Source organism: Aethalodelphis obliquidens, unplaced genomic scaffold, assembly GCF_003676395.1.
Source record: "Aethalodelphis obliquidens isolate GAN/ISIS:26980383/991018 unplaced genomic scaffold, ASM367639v1 scaffold13, whole genome shotgun sequence".
Taxonomy (NCBI): domain Eukaryota; kingdom Metazoa; phylum Chordata; class Mammalia; order Artiodactyla; family Delphinidae; genus Aethalodelphis; species Aethalodelphis obliquidens.
The window spans coordinates 25,693-45,919 of NW_020837957.1; the positions used below are offsets into that span (position 1 = coordinate 25,693).

Sequence of the window (20,227 nt, forward strand, 5' to 3'; positions counted from 1 at the left end):
GCGCCCTGGAGCCTGCATAGTGCAAGGAAGAGCCCGTGCCGCAACTAAGACCCGACGCAGCCAATAAATAAATAAATAAATATTAAAAAAACAAAAAACAAACCTGGCACTTTTGCAAGTATTTAAGCAGGGGAGAGACGGGACCTGCTTTAGACTTTGAGGTTAGTCTGATTCTGCTTTCTGTCCACAAACTGGGGAAAGCTCAGAAAAAAATGGTTTCTCTTCTGGCCACAGTGTCTGGCGTCAGCAGGCGTAAGAACAGCAACCCTCCTATAACACCACATTTCAATCTTTCTGACGTTTCCCTCACAGAACCTGCCACAGTAGTGACGTCACCCTTGTCTGAATTGGGTGTCTTCCTTCTGGTCTCACCCAAATTAGCAGGGGTTCCGACCTGTTCCGGGCAGCCTCCTGGGCCCACCCCTGGCTGGGCCTGGTGCCCCTGCTTTGGGCTTTCCCACCATCCTCCACTTCTTTCTCTACTAGAGTTCATCTCACCCTGTCAGCATTCTCCCTTTACTTCTGTCTTATCTCTGCCCATGTCCAAACTGTGAGTTAAAGGCAGGGACAATGATTTATTTGACTTTTTTATCCCTACCACCAAACACATCATCGGTACTTAATAAATGTTTGTTGAATGACTGATTTAGAAAATATTCTAAATCCAGTGATTTACTCGCTACACTATATAAGGTCTGGTTCACGTTCTGAGTCAATAGACATTGATCGTTTTCCTTCATCCTAAAAAAGTTGGTCTGGTTTGCTGAAAGTTAGTTAAAGGAAGGAAAAAATTAAAAGGATGAAATCTGAAGTTCTACAAATTAAGAATTTGTCCTAGGTTCAGTGTTACGGTTCAGATTAAACGTCTTCCTTAAAGGGCTCATGTGTCCCCAAACTAGCAGAAGGCACCAGAATCCCGGCCCCAGGGAACACCAAAGCCAAGACATATTAAAAGCACAGGATCCAACAGACTACCACAGCTGGCAAGAAGCCAAACACATGCAAACCCGAGAGGGAGTTTTAAAGGGCCGTTGAGATTAATTCCCTTGAAGAAGAATGAAAACCAGATGCTTCCCCTAGGAAAAGAGAGTGCTCGGGACAACAGCAGGAGAGGTAGTATGGAGGGTAGGCTGGGCTTCATGAGCGATGCTTACCCACCGTTAACCCCAACAAACTGAAGGTTCTTTTTGGTCCCATTACCTCCTGCACGGAAGCCATAGTCTTTCTTTTTCATTATGGATTTAAGGCTGGTCGACGGGGAGATCTCTAGGCAGACACAACATCACAGGTTAGCATGATCTTGGGGATGCCCCAGAGTGCAGCAGAACTGGGACTCTTGCTTTGAGGGCACACGGGCTGAAGGTGTGTGAAGGGGCAGAAAGGGAACTAGATAATTTAAATCAAATATACTGAGGGTCTTTGAGGTGCCCCAACCTTCTGGTCAATGCCAGCCAAATTGTTCCGGTTCACAAACCCTCTACGTGTGGATTACAGAGTAGAGTTATTGGAGCATTCTTGAACCATGTGGTGTGAGTGCCACTGTTGTCCCTATCTCAGTCTGGGGAAATCTGAGGCTCAGGTGTGCTCAGGGAATGGCAGAGCAGGAGTAGAACTTGGGCCTCCCGACCCCTGGTCCGGCACCCACTTCTGCTCGAGGGCACCCCAGCGGTCCTTCCTGACTCACAAGCCAGATGACACTTGTGATGTGGGGTAGCCACGGAAAACACACGAGCGAGAGCACGAGTCTTCTTTTGCTGGGCTTTGCTGGGCTCAAAGTTACAGGAGGCAATTCACAATGAGTACGACTAAAACTAGCACCGAAATAACGAGAAAACAGCCAATTTGTGAGCTGCGGCAGGAAGCAGACTCACACGCTGCTGCCCGTTGAGCAAAGCAAAATATGGTTCCACTTAACTCCAGAGTGTGTGATCTGTTATAGGAGGAAGAGCCGCTCCACCAAAGGGTCGACTTCCACATGTATCGCCCAATTTCTCTCTCTCTCTCTCTCTCTCACACACACACACAGACACAGAGGGAGAGAGAGGGAGAGAGAAAATAATTCAGTAAAATATCTCAGCTCTCAATATAATGATCCTCCAAAACAAGGCTACAAAGAAACCTCTTAATGTGCAAGAACTGGGCAGGACCACAGGAATGCAAAAGCCCAAGAAACAATTAAGGGAGGCAGAGGTTTAAAGCACTCACAGCCAGCCACCCTAGACATCGCCTTTGCACAATGCAAATGAGAAAGAGGCACCTCTCTGGGCAGACACACAGTGCTGCAGGCTTGGCAAGTGTGGGCTGGGTTTCAGCTCCCGTTCACCCTCTGGCATCTTTGTGCCCTGTGCTATGTGAACGGCTGTATGTGGTGGCCCTGCAGTCGGTCCCAACGTTAGAGCAAGGACAAGAGCAGAGGTTCCAAGCCTCCACTGTCGCAGAGATCAGTTTTTATTCCACCGGGTTCCTGGATGTGCTTAAACCTTTTAAAAAAACATATGCATGCAATTAAAACCCTTTTCCCCTTTGACTCGTCAAGGAGCAATGGTTTCCCGTCGCAGGCACCAGGATTTACCCGTCGGCGGGGAGGAAGAGGGGCCCGGGGGCTCCCTCTGGGGTGCAGCGTGGGCCGAGTAGGCGGACAGCAGCAGGTTGAGGGAGCTCTGCAGCTGGCTCTGAATGCTGCTGAGCTTGGAGGCGGGCTGCTTGATGGCATGGGCCAGCTCCGGGTACCCATGCTCCAGGCAGCTCCACTGCTCCTGCAGGAGCTCCTGGATCTTCTTAACGTACTGCCCGATAGTGGCATCGGTGGTGGGCGAGCTCGGTGGCCTTCCTGGGCGCTCCTTCCCCGGGAGCTCTGAACCGGCCTCCTTCCTCCCTGCTGGGGGAGCCTTTCTCTCGCTGCTCCTTGGAGAGCCTCTTGCTCCCCTGACTGGACCCTCGGCTCCCACCTGATGGCCTCCCTCCTGGTCAGAGCATCCTTCTTCGATCCTGAGCTCAGTGGAGAGGCAGCTATGTAGAGAGGGGGTGAGGACCATCTTGGATCCCTGTGGCAGTGACAGCTGGGATGGTGACACAAATTCTGCTGGGCTCCGATCCCCCCATTTGTGACTCTCCTGCCTCCACAGGACGCCATTCCCCTTTCCCCAGGCCCCCCAGCTTTCAGATCTTGTGCTGCCCGTAAGGTTGACCCCAATGCTCTTGTCACACGACTCCCTGGTCAAGAGTCCGTGCAGAGGGTCAGTGTTGACCATGGCATCAGTCTGGCCCTGAGCATCTTTGGTGTTCTCGTGGCTAAGCTTTTCTGTCAGTTGAGCTACAGTGCACTCTAGCTCTCGAATCCTCTGCCCCCTAGCCTTGATTTCCTCCTCCTGCCGCTGGAGGGCAGCTCTGACTTGGGCTAGTTCCTCAGTTCTTCCAGACAACTCGCCCTCAAGGCCCGAGAGCTGCTGCTTCAGGCTGGAGATGCTGCCAGGATCCACGGAGGTAAGGCCCAGGCTTTCCTCCGTGACCCGGATACCGATGCTTCTCACGTCTACTTCTACAGGTGGCGGCGGTGGGATCTCGACGATGTTGAGCTCAATTTCTTCTAGGGGGAGCTCATTCTCAGGGACGGGTGATGGCAGAGGTGGGGGGCTTGGTGTTGGGGAACCGGGGGTCGTGACGGCCACCTCGGCTTGTCTGCTTTCCTGTTGGTCTTCTGCATCCTCTAGAACTACAAGTGATGAGAAAGGAGGACTTGAGAAAGGGAGGTGATTTGCAGCTGCTTCTTCACCCTCTGGAGGCTCAGGCCCCTTCAGGATCAGCTCCGGTATTCCTGGCACCAGGTCTCCAGACTCTCTGACTTCTAGTTGGGCCGCTGCTCCCTGGGTGGAGTTGGAAAAACCTGCAAATCCTTCCGCAGGACCAAAGGCGCCATCACAGACACCGCCTTCGCCCTGAAGTGGGGGGAGAGCGGGCGGGGTAGGGGGCCCTGAGTCTAGGCTTGGGTCCTCTGAGGCCCTGTTCTGCAGCAGCGTGGCCGGCATGCTGGATGCTCTCAAGAGCTGGGGCCGTCCACTCCCGGGGGCGACCTCAGCCTCCAGCTGTCTGGCGGTCTCCGTCAGCAGGGCCTTCCGGTGGTAGCTCGCCTCGCTCCCGCCAGCGGCTTGGGGGTGATCACCGAGCGGCAGTGGCTGGCCTCGCGCCTCTGTCCCGAGCGACACCTTACTTGGCACCACTGGGGGCCAGTTCGGGTGGGAAAGAGCAGCGTGGGGGCGAGCGCCGCTGTCGGGAAGGCTGAAGTTTCGGGGCAAAGTGCTAAACTTCGCCTGCTTGGCCCGTCTGTGGATAGGAATCCTTTTGATGGTGTTTCCCTTCTCGATGTCATCCACATACTTGAGGAAGTCCAGGTCTAAATGGAAGCCATATGGGGTCTCCACGGAGTAGGGGTGGCTCTTTGGAGGGTCTTTCTCTTCATCCCCCTGAGAGGACTGGTCTTTGGCTGGGAGACATAAGACATGTGAAAAAGAAGCACAACGTTAATGAGAAAGACAGGCGGTGAGACCTAATATCTCTCGCATAAGCGTTCTCCTAAATGTTCCAGCCTCTGAATTATGCTGAGATGCTCACCGTCTTTTGGCTGGGCTGAGAAATCCTGTTATTAAATCAATGTGGACTTAGCCAATGTCTCCAAGGAAATAGGTAGAGGGAATAGTTTCCAATTTGCAGTATGGCATTTCAGTTACCACTGTGGCCAGGAATTTGCCAAATCAGGGTACTAATTGGTAATTATGAATATGGACGTTTCCAAAGGATGAGATACACGATTGTCTCAATATTAAAAAAGGACCTTGCATTATTGAAATAGGTCCTAGTAAATCTTGCTAAATCCAGAGATATCAAGGAGCCGTGCCTCCTGCATCATTTAAGCTTCCTCTGATGGCTGAGCCTCTAGGTACGTGAAGCTCAGAACGGGCAGCCATAATCACGCACAGCCTACGCTCTTTTCCACTGGAAAACTGCGTAGTGCTTAACAAACAAGTTTCCCTCTCAAAAACTCATGCCAGGTAAGGAAATACCACTTCTTTCACAAACTAGAAAAAAAGGTGGTGGAGGAAAATGGGACAATCCATGTCAAAAGGGACATTGGCAAACATTCCTCCAAGAGGTGTGGGACTCATGATTTTTCAGAGCAGCCCAAAGTATCAGGAGAATATCACGATGAGAACGTTCTCCATCACACTGAGGCACCACTGATCTTGACCCCAGCAGAGGATGCTGAGAACAAATCAGTCCTTTGATTATTTGAATCCAATTAGCTCCTTCCTCAGGTTAAATCATCTTTGTTGTTTTCATGTTCCTAATGTGACACCCTTTATGATCTCTGTGACATTCTGCCAAACGTGCTCTGAAAATGTTGAGTTCAGGAGAGGACATTAGTGGAGAGCACAGAGGCCAAGGATACAGAGCCTGGAGCCCAGTCTATATTTCAGCTCTGTGACCTTGGGAAAATTACTTAGCCTCCCTGTGTCTCATCATCCGTAAGATAGCAATAATAACAGGTAAGATGAGATGGTGAGGACTGATTAATACATATGAAGTGCTTAGAACAGTGCCTAGCACATGATGAACATTTAATACACACTCAATATTATAGTTATTAGCTTTGTGGAAGTCCAAATTGCAGAGAACTGAAGCCCCCTGATGGAAGCTGACTTGCTGGGTACATAGGAGGGGATCCTCAAATTCTTTGTGTCTGACTGATTACTTGACTCCAAGAGTAATAGGCCCTGGGGAAAAATGACAATATAGCAGTAATTGAGTTCACTTACCTCAACCACTATTTATTGAGCACCTCTGTTGGTTGCTAAGATAGATCTTAAGGACACAGAGATGAATCAGGTATAGCTCTGCCCTCAAAAAAAAAGTATGGTCAAGTAGGAGAAACACCAACAGGTACAATGCAGTGTGACAAGGATGGTAACAGATACATGCTCAAGGACCAGTGTTGCTTCTTGACTTATTTTCCTAGTTTCTCAGAAAAACTTTCTTGGACTTAGAGGCTAATTCTGCCTTGGTTGGAGAGGGATGACTTCATAAGAGCAACATATAACTGGGTGTTAAATGAATAAATAGCAGTTTGCCAGGAGAACACAAGAGGGTGAAAGACATTGTAGCTGTTTATCTCCAAGATGGCCATTATCAATTCCCACCTTCTCTAGACAGGCAAGGGAATCTTATATTGAGAGGTGGGGTCCATTTCTCTATGCTTTCGAATCTCAGCTGGCCTGTGACTGCTTTGACCAAAAGAAAATGGCAGAAATGACACTGAGAGAATGCCAAGACTAGGTCACAAGAAGCCTCTAAGTTCTACCTGCGTCTCTTAGAGTGCACACACAGGGGGAAGCCAGATGCCATATAAGGAGTCCAACTTCCCCGAGACTGCCATACTGTGAGGAAGCCCAAGTAGCTCCAGAGAGAGGTCATGTGAAGCGACGGTGAGAGATGCCTCACCAGCCTGAGCTGTTCCAGACATCCTAGCCCAGGTGCCAGGCATAAATAAAAGAACTTCAGATGACTCCAGCCTCAGCCATCATCTGATTTCAATGACAGGAGGGACTCCAAATGAGAACCACTCAGCTGAACTTGTGTTAATAAGGCATGATTGTTTTAAGCCACTAAGTTTTGGGGTGGTTTGTTATGCAGCAGTAGACAGCCAGGACAGATCAGATATATGTCAGAGGATGGGCAGATGCATTAAGGTGTGACCATCCACAGTAATTCAGGGTTCTATAAACACAGTTGATACGGTTGGAACTTAAAGTGTGGAAGAGAAGGGTGAGGGGTAGAAAAAGACAAAATTGGAAAGGTCAGCAAGAGCCAGATCAGGGAGCCACTTGTATGCATGCCAACAAGCTTTGACTTTACTCTCTAGGCAGTGGGAGTCATCAAAGGGTTTTACACAAGGGAGTGACTTGGTCAAATGTGATTTCACAGTGAGCATTCTTACAGAGGATTAGAAGAAGAACAGACCAGAGGCCTGAAGACCAGTTGGGAGATTGCTGACATGGTCAAGGTGAAAGAAGCTAAGGGAATGGAAGGAAGGGGCAGGTTCAAGAAGAGGTGCAAATGATGGCGTTACCTGGGGCACATATAGGGCTGCTTTTTCCCTAAGAGTGATGACATATTTGGACTGAGCTCTTCCCACTTGCCTGTCTCATCTATCCTTCTGGCCAGTGCTACATGCTTGGGGCACAGGAACTGTGCTTAGGGAAGTACAGTTATCTCCAAAGAACTAAAGAAGCCAAGTAGACACATAAAGGCTGAACCCTTGAACACTGACATAATCGACCCTACCAGCCTCAGTGCTAAGTACAGTTGCAGGGCCTGTGGGTGAGTTAAGTCACAGCCTCAGCAGGGAACACAGCAAGACATTGGTGCAGATCCACAGGGTTGGTCCAAGTTGGGTTCCAGAGCTTCTGTGCAGATACCTGGACTCCAGGCAGATAAGGCGTAAACACTCCTCCAGCACCCAAAAAACTCCAATAAGTTCCCATTCACCCACATGATTTTCTACAAACCTGCTTTCTCCCAAAGAGGCACACTGGTAGTCTCAATGACAGCAATTGTTCTCTGTTAGTTTCCCAGTTGCACTTGGCTATACTCTTAGGCTTACTGGCCGGTTCAGCAGCCTCCTGGATTATAGGAACAAGCCAAATCAGAGAGGAGGTATTTGTCTAAAGTTAAATAGGGAGCAGATTTATGACCCAGAAGGCAAAGAACACTCCAAAGGAGAGACTGCATTATTTATCTGCCTATTGCCTCAATTCGGTAGAAATGAACTGATTTGCCCATCAGCCTCTGAGAGCAGGTCCAGAGCACAAATACAATAATAGCATCAAATGAGGAACAGCAGGTTCCAAATGAGGAACAGCAGGGAAAATATTCCACAAGGGAGACTGAGGTGAATCAAAGAAGTCTGTGAAACTGAGCAGTTATCCAGGATGATGGGTTTAATAGGTGCTTTCCTAAGCTACACTATGGGGTCTCTCTCTCTCACACTCTCTCTCTCTCTCTCTCTCTCTCTCTCTCTCTCACACACACACACACACACACACACACACATTGTGCTGCTGTGCCTGCCACCCACTGTTCTGCATTCCTTCTCTTTCTCCCAGTGCAAGAGGAATGCTGGACCTTGAATGAGGGAGCTTGATCTGATATGCTGGGAGATCTATGCTCACATTAAGTTCTGCTCCTTTTAATTCTACCTGGTGATAGGTATGCAGGAGCTCAGAATTCCAGGCATTGGGCCAGGGTAAGAATTAATTAGGAGGACTGTCTCTGCTCAAAATGAACTTCAGATCTGACAAACCAACACATAACTGGCTGGAGTTGAATCCTGCTTCTGTTACCTCCTGCCTCTGTGATTCTGGGCAAATTATTTAAATTCCCTATGCCGCAGTCTCTTCATTTGTAACGTGGTGATAAGAATACCTAACTCACAGAGTTGTGATTATTAGCACCGATGCAGTAGAGAACATGGCATAGGTACTGAACAAAGGGGCCAAAAGATGAGGATGGGCTACCTCTGAACGGGGCAAGGGGAGATTCACGGAGAATGTGCTCTTTTTTGAATATTTAACTCTGTGTTAGGACTACAGCATCAAGGGGGAGTGAGAGTCCAAGAAAATAATTCTGGAGAAACTGGGAAAAACGAGTCAGGGGAGAAGAAAAACGTAGGATATATGAGGCTCAGAGCTACCTAGAATTCCCTACAGAGTCTCGGTCTGAAAGCACCCCAGATCACTAGACCCTTGGAAAGGACCTGCAAACACAGTCATGAGCCTAAGACTTACAGGTAGGCATGAGAAAAGGGATTAGAAGGAGACAAGGGAAGGAGGAAGGGGCCACAGTCATTACCCTGAGGGAAAAAGTGAAGTGGGGGGCAGGTAAGGGAACCCATCAGAGGCATTTAAAATGAGGAAAAAAGTCCAAAAGCCTATACTCAGTTTCTGAAGGAAATGGGAAAAACAGAAACTAGAGAGAAAGTGGCCAAAAATACAACCAGAAAGAAGGGGAATTAAATGAATGTCTTCAAAAGGCCAAGACAGTGGAAGCTGTCTTTTCCCTCCTCTGCCTTTATCTTGTGAGATGTGTGTGCTTGAAGGGAGGGCTGCCTTTCTTAGCTAGTTGTGGGTGATCACGTGGAAAGCAGCCGTGCCAGGGATGCTGAGCGGGGACAAATGAGGCAAGCAGGAATGACAGGCCCCCGGGGCATTAAGGGAATTAGCTGGTGTTCTGCGGGACCACTTTCAGGGAAGCACTGAAAAGGCAGCTCCCTGGGGAGAGAGGCAGACTTTTGAAATATATGGTAACTGCATTTGGAAAGAAGGATAAGGCAGGGCTGGAGCTGCTGTCCAGTCCTTGAGTCCTGTCCCAGTGAAGGGCCATATAGGCTCTCCTGTTTCCTGACATTTGGTAAATCTGGAAAAAGCATTTCATTAGAAGTCAGGGGATCGGGGTCTAGTCTATGATGCTTGGCAAGTTTCCTGGGGAGGGAAAGGGGAACATTCATCGAGACATTCGTTGGGCTAGATAGTTATTACTCGACAACCTTACATGCATTATCTCATTTAATCCTTTACCAATCCTGCGAAGTAGGTATTAATACCTGCTTATAGACGAGGTGTGGCAGACTGTTTGCAAAAATAGCCACAATTATAACCCACCCTTATGTACTTCCCTCCCACACTGACCCTAGGCTTGGCCTTGTGACTTGGTCAACAGCAAATGTGACATATGCAGAGATTTGAAAGTTGCTTGCATATTGGAGTTTGTCTGTTCCTGCTGTGCTTGGAACCCTTCTGTCATCATGTGAACAAACCCCAACTAGCCTGCTGGGCAACAAAAGACACATGGCCAAATCATCACCGATGCCCTAGGTGACATGGAGTCAACCACCAGACATGTGAGTGTAACCATTCTAAACCATCAGGACAAGTCACCCAGAAGACCACAGACATGTGAACAAGTCCAGCAGAGATCACTCAAGCTGGCCCAGCCCAGAATAATGGCTTAGCCAACCCACAGAATCTTTTAAGAAATAATAAATATCTTTAAGTCAATACATTTTTGAGTGATTTGTTACACAGCAAAGCTAACTGATATAGGAGGGAAGTGAAGCTCAAAGAAGTGAAATGCCTGGAAAATCACACAGGTATGAATGTAGGCTCTTTTACCAAATTGTGCCTCTTTTTTTTTTTTTTTTTTTTTTGCGGTACGCGGGCCTCTCACTGCTGTGGCCTCTCCCGTTGTGGAGCACAGGCTCCGGACGCGCAGGCTCAGCGGCCATGGCTTACAGGCCCAGCCGCTCCGTGGCATGTGGGATCTTCCCGGACCGGGGCATGAACCCGCGTCCCCTGCATCAGCAGGGGGACTCTCAACCACTGCGCCACCAGGGAAGCCCCGTGTGCCTCTTTTTTAGACCTCTAGCTCCTCATCTCTAAAAAGAGCTTAATGAGTGAGATCATCCTGCTCCCTTCTTGGTGCTTGGAAGGGATGAGAAACACTACAAAAATTACACAACTCCAACATAAACATAAGCCTTCATTTTCATTCCCTACTACCGTCTCTTGTTCATGTCTGAAACACACAGTTTGGGTTTCCCAGCACCGCCTATTTGGGGACAGTCTCCCGTAGGCCTCCCCTGAGCTATTTCCAGGATTTATGGTAATAATTTCTTTCCAACCCAAGTGCTCACTGTAGAACAGGGAATACAAGGGATCCTGCCTACCGTCTGTCTTCTCCATCTTAGAGAATGCTGACCGCCAGTCTCTTGGGCACTCTTCTTCCGATAAGCCTGTAAAATTTGTTGGAGTGTTCTGAAAGAAAGAGGATGGAAAAGTGGAGAGTCTCATTACAATTAGAATAAGTATGGAGGGAACATAGCACCAAGAAAAAAAAAAAAATTAACACCCCTCCTTGCCTTTCTCCCAAGGTGCCCATGTGCTCGTAGCTCTCCAAGGAGGGAAATTAAAAGCCTATACACACTCCTAGAGTATAATCTTGGGTGTGTCTTCATGGAATGTTAGCAGTGGTTGACACCAAAGGAAGCCTCTGGTCCAACTAGACAGATGAGAAAACTAAGGCTTAGAAGTTAATTGTTCTGTGCAAGGCCTCTCAGCACATTCGTGAAGGAACTGGACCCAGGGCTCCGACAAGCAGCATGGTGCTCTTTCCAAAATATCAAGAGCTGAAATCTACTCACTTCCCGTCATGGTAAAAGAATTATAATTCATGTTTTTGGAAAAGCTGGAATCAGAGTACCTATAAGTGATCTGTGACATCCCAATCAGATTCAAGAAAAAGATGAGCTAATTGGAAGGACTGACTAGGAGCTAATAGTTTGGGGTGATTTCTAACCAGGGGCAGAACAAGGGGGAGCTCAAACCTGGGAGCCAGAAGACGTCAGTAACTATGCAAGCAGCGTACTCTCCTGACTCTGAATTAGGGTGCCTTGAGGTTTGCTCATAAATTCTCCCCAAAGTTTCAATCCTTTTCCAGCACTATTTCTTCAAATGGTAAACACCCTGGACCCTGCCCCCAGTCCAGTAAATCACCCAGGAAATTGGTTTTTATGATTTAACTCCACACACATCAGAATAATAAATCATCTGTGACACCGCAGCAGTGGAAGTGGAGTCGTTTTAGGAATTCCAATGTGCTCGACCATGCACTCCAGATCAGAGAAGCGTACCAGGGATGAGGGAAAGGTTGGGAGGACGTGGGAGTGAGAGAAGGACAAGGGGTGGCCCCCAGCAACCTGGGATGGAAAATGGGGAAAAAACAAGCAAACTAGGGAAGAGGCCTGGGAAATATCAGGCCTGCCAAATAAGAGGAAGTCTGAAGTCTGCCCGACAGAAAGTTTGGTGTACCCTCTTTCTGGGAGCGTTGCTGCCGCCTCCAAAGCTAGCACCCTGCTCCTGTCTCGGTTCCCCCATAACCACGTTCCACGCAGCGGCCTTTGCCTATGCAGGAGTGGCAGAGCATGGAAGGGCAGGCAGGGTTTCTATAGGCAGAGACACTCCTTGCAGAAAGATCACAGATGCTAAATACCTCACTTACCTTTGTGGCAACAAGTACTTGAGTTTGGAGCTGGAGCAGAGAAGAAGTTAGGGAGAAGGAGGGTGAATGTGGATGGTCCCGGAGGCTAAAAGCGGCCACTGAGGAGGCCGACAGCGGAGAGGCATGGAAGCTTCTAATCAGGGGTGAGGGTGGGTCGCCCTTGTTAGAAAGAGGAGGTTCTGAAACAACCTAAGTGTCCATTGACGGAAGAACGGATAAAGAAGGTGTGGTACATAGTATATATACATAATGGAATATTACTCAGTCATAAAAAAGAAGGAAATCTTGCCATTCGTGATAACACGCACGGACCCTAAGGGCATTATGCTAAGTGAAATAAGTCAAAGACAAACACTGTATGTGAAATCTTTATTAAACAAAAGAGAACTCATACATATAGAGAACAGATTAGTGGCTGTCAGAGGCAGGGGTTGGGGGGTGACGGCTGGGCAAAATGGGTGAAGGGCATCAAAAGGTACAAACTGCCCGTTTTAAGATAAAAAGTCCTGGGGATGTAATGTACAGCCTGGTGATTATAGTTCACAATACTGTGTTGTATGTTTGCAAGTTGCTAAGAGAGTAGATCTTAAAAGTTCTCGTCACAAGAAAGAAACCTGTAACTATGGGACACAGTGGATGTTGTGCAGTCATTTCACAACATATACAAATATCAAATCATTACGTTGGACACCTGAAACTAACACGATGTTATATGTCAATTATAACTCAATTGGAAAAAAAAAGAAAAGAAAGAGAAGGTTCCTGGGCAGAGGACACAGATGCCGATCTCAGTGCCCCAGGTCTGCAGTCTGCAGCCAGGTGTGGGGCCTCCCAGGTGCTGGCAGGCAGGAGAGGCCCGGCAGCTTCGAGGTGAACACTGGGGAAGAAAAAGGTGAGGATGCAAATCCCACACACGGCCCCTCCATCATCACGGCCTCTCCTCTCCCTCTGCTCCCTTCCTCCGCCCCCCTCAAAACATTACTGAATAACAGGCAGAGCTCGGAGCACTTGACACACTCGAATTACCACGCGCAAGCCTCACCATAACCCCAAGAGGATTATTATTGTCCCCATTTTCCAGGTAGGGAGACTGAGGCTGAGAGAGTTTGAAGGCCAGCCCCAAATCATATAACAAGCAAGTATTAGAGCAGGATTTGCTCTCAAGTCTAGTTGACTCCAAGACTGTGCTGGGAACAGAACTGATTTGTAAACATTTTTCCACCCCTGTAAACAAGACTGGTGCTGTGACTGATCCCCAGCTCTTTGTGAGGGGAAACGTTTCTGACTCCGATGCTTCTCTGCTTTTCCCCCCAGTACATGTGATGCATCTTCTGGGCGTGCAGAAGGAGAACCACTCCTCTTGTAAGTAAGTCCTCCTGACCAAAGTGCGATCTGCTTCTCCGGGGCTGGACACCAAGCAAGAAAGCTCCTCCAAAGGAGGAGGCGGCCCCCTGGGCACAGATGGACCTCTGGCTGCACGAACTCACCATCACCTCAGGGAGTTCAATCACACCCACTGCCCTTGGTTAGAGTTACCGTTCAGCCCTTCATATATCAGATCATAGAGCTTCAAATAATTCTGCAGCACCCTTGGGGTCAAAGTTCATTAAAAAGAACTCTATAGAGACCTCTAATCGTTCTCTTAGACTTGAATTTTTCTAAAATGAACTTTTCCAAGGCTACAGAAATTAATGAGTTGATACGCCAACTCTCTGAAGAGGGCCAAGCAAGATTTCGCTGTAAAGGGCTCTGCAGGAAAGGGGGGACTATCATGCCCAAGTTATGCCACTTCCAGCTCCACGCACCTCAGCCTTCTCCACCTTGGCCCGGGGTCCTTCGCGCGAGTGGGTGGACGTTTGATGTGTTTAGGGGAGTGGAATCAAAGACGAAATGCTACATTGACACAGGCTACTTTGTTTGCGATACAACAGAATATGAAAAATAGCTTTGTTGGACACAATTTCCCTTTAAAATGGAATTTTGCAGCCTCCTGGAGCATTTAAAATTTTGACTTAGAAGCAATTTATGACTCGTTCTGTTAAGCCGTATCCCCAGTGTTCAGAATTGTAATACCTGGTGGTGCTATGTAACTTTTCATTTGTTTATGGCCTAACCCAGGATCAAGAATGCCCCATTGGGTCCCAATCTCTCTCGTGAGCTCATCATATTCGAGATGTTTTGAGTATACATAGCTGGATCTTTCTCTAGTTCTTCTCCCCTATTAAGCTTGTGAAGGTCAGAACTCCTACAGGACTCATTTCTGTGGCCACGTGTCACCCTCACCCACTGCCCAGCTACATCCTAACATGTGGCAGATCATCTTCAAGCTCCAAATGAGGAACAAAGACACAAAGAGGCTATGTGGCCAATCTAAAGTTACCCAGTTAATTAGGGGCAGGACAGTTTGTGTGACTCCATCACTCCACACTGCTTCTCAAAGCCAATGGGCAGTGAAGAGGTGAGGACTGAGGCTGCCAGCACAAATCCACCAAAGAGGCAGTTGCTGGGCAGACAGCAGTGTTAGCCCATATGTAACTACCAGGCCACGTTAGGAACGGTTCCAGCAGGGTGCATGCCCAGGAGCGTGGATTTCCCTGGGCCAGACCAACTCCGGCAATATATACCCCTACCCTCTCCCTCTCCCCAGTTATTCTTTTTATGATGCCATTTTCAATCTCACTTTTAACCTCAAGTCCAAATACAAAGAAACCTTCCTCTACTTAGCCCTGAAACTGAAACCTAGTTCTGTACGTTTGTCCTCTTCAAACCTCTCTTTATTCTGCAATAATAAAAATGCCATATTTCATCCCAGAACAGGCTGCATGCCAAAATAAATAGCACCTTGGATTTCCTTAAAAAGAAAGCTTGGCTCAAAGCACAGCCTTATTGCCATGAGAATTCTTGGAGAATTCAACCTTACAAAGTCAAATATTTAGCCAGGTAGCACACCAAACAGCCAACTGTCAATCCCTGCAAGACCTCTTGCAAAGACAAAACGCTCTTTCGGAAAGAGAGGAAAAAAATTACTTATACCTCATACTGATCTCCCCAGATGATGAGCGCTTCCCGTTTCCCCACTCCAGGGCCCCATGCCTCCAAGTGGGAACGTCCCCTGTGCTAAACAGCAAGAGGCATCTGACGGCACTGCTTAACATTAAGAGGGCTGAAGTCCAGGCACCTGGGAAGTGAGATGCACTCCCGGAAAGGATTCCATCAGCCGAGTTCTCCAGCCAGCTCACTTCCCACCAACCCAGGAAACAAAGAGATAACTCATGCTCGATAAATGACACATTAACACAATCTCATTAACTCCGTTCCCACATTTTTCTTCAAGTGTCTGTCATTTTTGCCTGCACTGCAGCAGCTGAATCTGGAGTTTCATGAAGAAGAGAAAACCGTCGGGAGGAAAGCTGGGACCACATTACCTTCCCTTGGCATCCTCCCCCTGCCATAGCCTGGAGCTGGGGGAGTCACCTCCTCCCGGAAAGCGGGGTTCTGCTGCTGGACCTGAGCTGACGGCTCGTGAGTCCAGCACAGCAGCACTGGCTCCCCAGCTGTTAAAGATTTGGTCAGGTGATCCGTGACCTTGCTGGAAAAGCAAATACTGACTTCCCTTTCGCTCCCGGGAAGAGGGGACTGGGGTCAGGAAGGAATTCAGTGCTCAATAACCTGATACTGGATCTTGCAGAAAGAGGAAGAAAGCTCAAATCATTCAGTCGGAAAGTTAGTTCCCAGAGCTGCTCCCAGTTCAGAGGGACGCATCTAAAGGTGCTGAAACGGTGCACGCCTTCCTCTGCACACTCCCCCAAAGCTAGGCGCTTATCTGGGGTGTGGGGGTGGTCATAATTAATTATGCTTTTCCCCCTCCTTCCCTGCAGCTGAGTGGCTCATTAATAAATTTGCTCCTAAAGAGAACTCAGCGTCCTAAGGAGCTGAAACCCTCCAGTGGTGCATCTCCTTCTTCCAGGCTCTGCCTTAGAAACGTCCTCCCCCGGCTGCCTCCTGGGTCCCACAGCCAAGCAAAGCCTCTGTGAGCGATCCCCAGATTGCTCGCTGCCCTGATCTATCAGTGACTGCAAGTCTGTCGGGGCAGAGCTAGAAGAAACAATGACCAGTGAGTTCCCGGGGCCAGACTGGCAGCTCCTGTTTCCTGCCGCTATGTGAATCTGATGCCCCAGCACCAAAACGCACCCAATTCTGGGAGAAAGAGAAAAGCAAGGAAGTACCTACTGTAAGGATCCAGCTCCAGGCAGGGCTTCTAACTGCAGAGCAGACCAGTGACTTCCGAAGGGCGGGTGCAGGAGCCGGGGAGAAGGCAGCTGTGGAGGAGGACGGTCCCAGAGTATCCCAGGCAGGCGCCGTGAAGTGTCTCAGCCAGCCCACTGCAGCCGCAGCTCTTTGGAACAGAGGCAGGTGTGAGGTGCAGGCACAGAGGCTCCAGGCTCTGCAAATCCAGCAGCACTACTAGACCTGAAGGAGATACAGGGGGTGGGTGCAATCAAAACGGGGCCCGGAGAGCATCTGGGCTCCTGTATGCAGGCTCAGCAAAAGGATGAGAGGACCTTATCCCCTTGACCTTCTGTGGCTCTAGCCAAACGAGGCTGTCCTAGGAAATGAAGCCCCATCAGCAAGACATGTCGAAGCAGCTCTGACCTTTACAGACACTGCCTGTCGAGATGTGCTCTCAGAGGCGAGGGCAGATTCCTGTCTAACCCACACTGAAATTGATGCCAGAGCTGAGTGTCACCCTGAAGTGCTGACTGCATCCAGCCCGGGACACTTGGAAACACTTCACATCCAGGGCCTCACACCAGCTTAAGGCAGCCAGGCAGGGCTGAGCATCCCCATTGTCCAGGTGAAGAAAATGAGACAGACTCAGCGAATTCCCTTGGCTCACCCAGGAGTGAATCTGGATTCAAATGAAGGTTTCAGGGGGTAGAATTCTGTGTTCTTCCCACTACCCTGGATCAAATTTCTTATTTTCCTTGGAAGACTCCGGAGCATCTTGCTCAAGACGGAGGTTAACAAATTTACCGAAAGGCATGGGATGATGTGATGGACGAGACTATGGACACCAACATTCACTTTTCTCAACTGCTAAAAGTATTTAACTAGTACACAGATCAAACCACCGGAATTTTTTTAAAAAATCAGAAATGTACCTTGAACTCTGAGGTTATATTTTAAAATATACTGAGGAGCAAACTGTCTTTCTGTTAGATTCTAAATGATCATCGACCATCCCCTCTGAATTGGCTAGAGAACGGCTAGAAGCATAAGACATTTCACCAGGAAGCTGAGTGAAAAAGAACTCTCCATTTCACCAGGTCCCGTGACCTTCTAGCCACCCACTTTTCCTCTCTGCTTTATCTATATGATAGAGGTAAGCCTTCTCATTTCCTCTCCCAGGATAAATTCTTCCTTATCCAAGACAAAATGGTGAGAGGCTTCCTTGCAGAGCTGAGCCTTTCTTGAAACACCCAACGTTCTTCCAGGAACACCGGCCAGCTCCCGCCTGTCCCCCAAGCTCCACTCAGCATCCCCTCCAAGTGCAGTGGCCAGCCTTCCTGCTTACACTGCTCCTGTCAGCCCTCAACCGCCGCAGGTGTCACCTAAATTCTAATTGCTGCCACTGTGTCTCCCTGACCAGTATCACAGGCTAGATGTTCAGTAAAGTTTGTGAAACTGAACTTATCCACGATACCGACGACTCCAAACACAAGTGATCTCTCCAGATACTCCCTTAGGTACCAAGAAAGCACCTCTCCTTTCCAACAGGTGCCAGGCCTCTCATCAGATTGAAAAAGACAGCAAGCAGAATGAGGGAAGGAAATACTAGCCCCTAGCAGTGCCATAGATCAGCTTGGCTCAGATGCCAGGACAGAAGATACACACACACACACACACACACACACACACACACACACACACACACCTCTAACCCTCCTTCTTCAGCTCTCTTTCTGAAGGTGGGTAGCATTTTCAGCTCTCTGAGCTCCACGTGAGATGCAGGTTCAGGCACTGTGCTGACTGCCTATGTCTCTAATAGGAGGAGAGATTCTTCTGTCTTTTCTGTCTTTGCACTTACCCAGTACTCTCAATTAACTCCATGGTCAAGCAGGGAGGTGAGCAGAACCGAGAACGTTACCCACCATCTTCCAGATGAAAAAACAAAGTTGGTTCCCAAGGGTATAAAGCTAAGAAAAGGCAAAGGCTCAACTCAAACCCAGATGTTCTGTCTCCCAGTCTAATATCCTTTCTCTAAACCACGCAGCCTGAACTGGGCATGCAGGTGAATGCAGGAGACACACAAACTCCAGGACGTAAGCTTCAATGCTGGTGCTGTCCAGGCAGAAGGTGACCTCACAATTAGGGAAGGTCTCCATGAGAAACACCAACAACTTTCTCTAGGGGAGTCTGAGCTTCTTTGGGGGCGATCCCCTCCATAGCCTCTGGCCCTTGCCATGCGGGGATACTGGCATGTCTCTACCCTTACAACTCACTCATGCATATGTCTTAATATTAGTAGCCAATATCATGTTACCACCTATATACCCAGAAAATTCTCCTGGACCAAACACACTTATCCACCAGAACTTTTTCGGCAGGAATCATTTAGCCGAGGGGAGGTTTGACTCCTTTCGCAATTTAGAAACCTCCAACTTTTATGGCCCAGGTCCCTTCTGCCCCATGATGGGAAAAAGGTGGACCACCTAATTCAGGCAAGATGGCGCCAGGCAAGAGGGAGAAGAGGTGGAACTATCTGAAGAATGTGCCCTTTATCTAAGCGGTCCCTGAGGCTTTTGCACTTTGCTCAGGGAGGTCAGCTATTATGCAGGGCCGGGGAGCAGTGCGCTGCTTAGGTACACGTGCTGCTGAAACAGCCTCTCAGAGCAGACTGGTTACAGCCATTCTGACCAAATGCAACTTCACTGGACAGAGAAAGAAACCACACATGGGAGATCTGTGGGTGTAGGTGTCCAGTGGGAATGAGCTATTCAAATGATTGACCCTTTAAGGCAGATGAAAATTTCTCAGGCACGAAACAGGGCCAGTTGCAGGGAGAGAGGAGCCTGCACTAACCAGTGAAAAATGCTCCTTGGAGAAAAAGAAAGGCATCAGGCCCACGGGGGAAAAGACCTCTAATCCTCATCCCTCCCTTCACTTAGACCCTTCCAGAATGCTCTTAGTCTTTGACTCAAACACTCTGTTAAATAAAGATGCCAGTAGACAAATGATGAAGGGGCACAAGCAGGCAATTCAGGAAAGAAGAAATACCAATGGTTAATATTAAAAAAAAAGTTTAACTGCATGAATTAATAATAAAAAAGATGCTAGAAAACATCGAAATGCCATACTAGTTATTTACCCTACACTGCACCAGGCACTATAGGTCCATTCCAAAACCAGCCAATTTAATTCCCACAATGACCCTATAAAGGAGTATTGTTATGTCCATTATCTGAGGACAAAGCCGAGGCTCAGAGCAGTTGCCCAGTTACTGAGACCATCAGTGCCAAGATTCGAATCCAGGTAACGTGCTGCTCTTAACCATGGTATGACACAGACTCTCTTACAAGTTAGAAAACACAGATTTTTTTAAAGAAAGGTCCTCAGTGTTGATAAGAATGTGATAAGGGGACACACCCTCCGCAGAAAGTCGCAGCAGAGTCATGTCCATCTATTTTGCCTATTTTAACATAATTGAAGAGCAAGATCTAGAGTGGCTGAGAGTCTGGACTCCAAGTCAAGAAGCCAGGGCTAGAATCCCAGCTCTGCCAGTGACTCCGTAACCTTGGACAAATTATTTAACCTCTCTGTGGCTTAGCTGCGTCACTGGTAAAACAGGAATAGTAATACGCCTTACACACCATGGATCTGTCAGGAGAATTACATAAGATGACAATACGTGTCAACAACTTAGAACAGAGGCTGGTATGCAGTCTGTGTTCAGTAAATAATAGATACATTAGCTAGTAACATAATGATATAAATTCAACTTTGAATTCAATTTTGTATTTAAAATTCTAATCACATAACATTTAGAAAATATACCTGCTTTATAATGATTGCTATAATGGCTGTGCAAGATTCCATGGACTTAGGCCTTATTTTCCAAACC

The 20,227-nt window shown here is 48.2% G+C and overlaps 1 protein-coding gene across 1 annotated transcript in view; it reads right to left on the minus strand.

Annotated features, from left to right (window-relative positions):
• The window catches only part of KANK4 (KN motif and ankyrin repeat domains 4), a 32,849-nt gene extending 22,059 nt beyond the window's left edge, over positions 1-10,790 (minus strand). The window contains exons 1-3 of the mRNA XM_027114515.1: positions 10,775-10,790; positions 2,573-4,480; positions 1,155-1,266 (exon numbers count right to left, since the gene is read on the minus strand). Coding sequence (XP_026970316.1) covers positions 1,155-1,266; positions 2,573-4,480; positions 10,775-10,790 — 2,036 coding nt within the window. The remainder of the gene's footprint in view (positions 1-1,154; positions 1,267-2,572; positions 4,481-10,774) is intronic.
• Between the last annotated feature and the right edge of the window lie 9,437 nt (positions 10,791-20,227).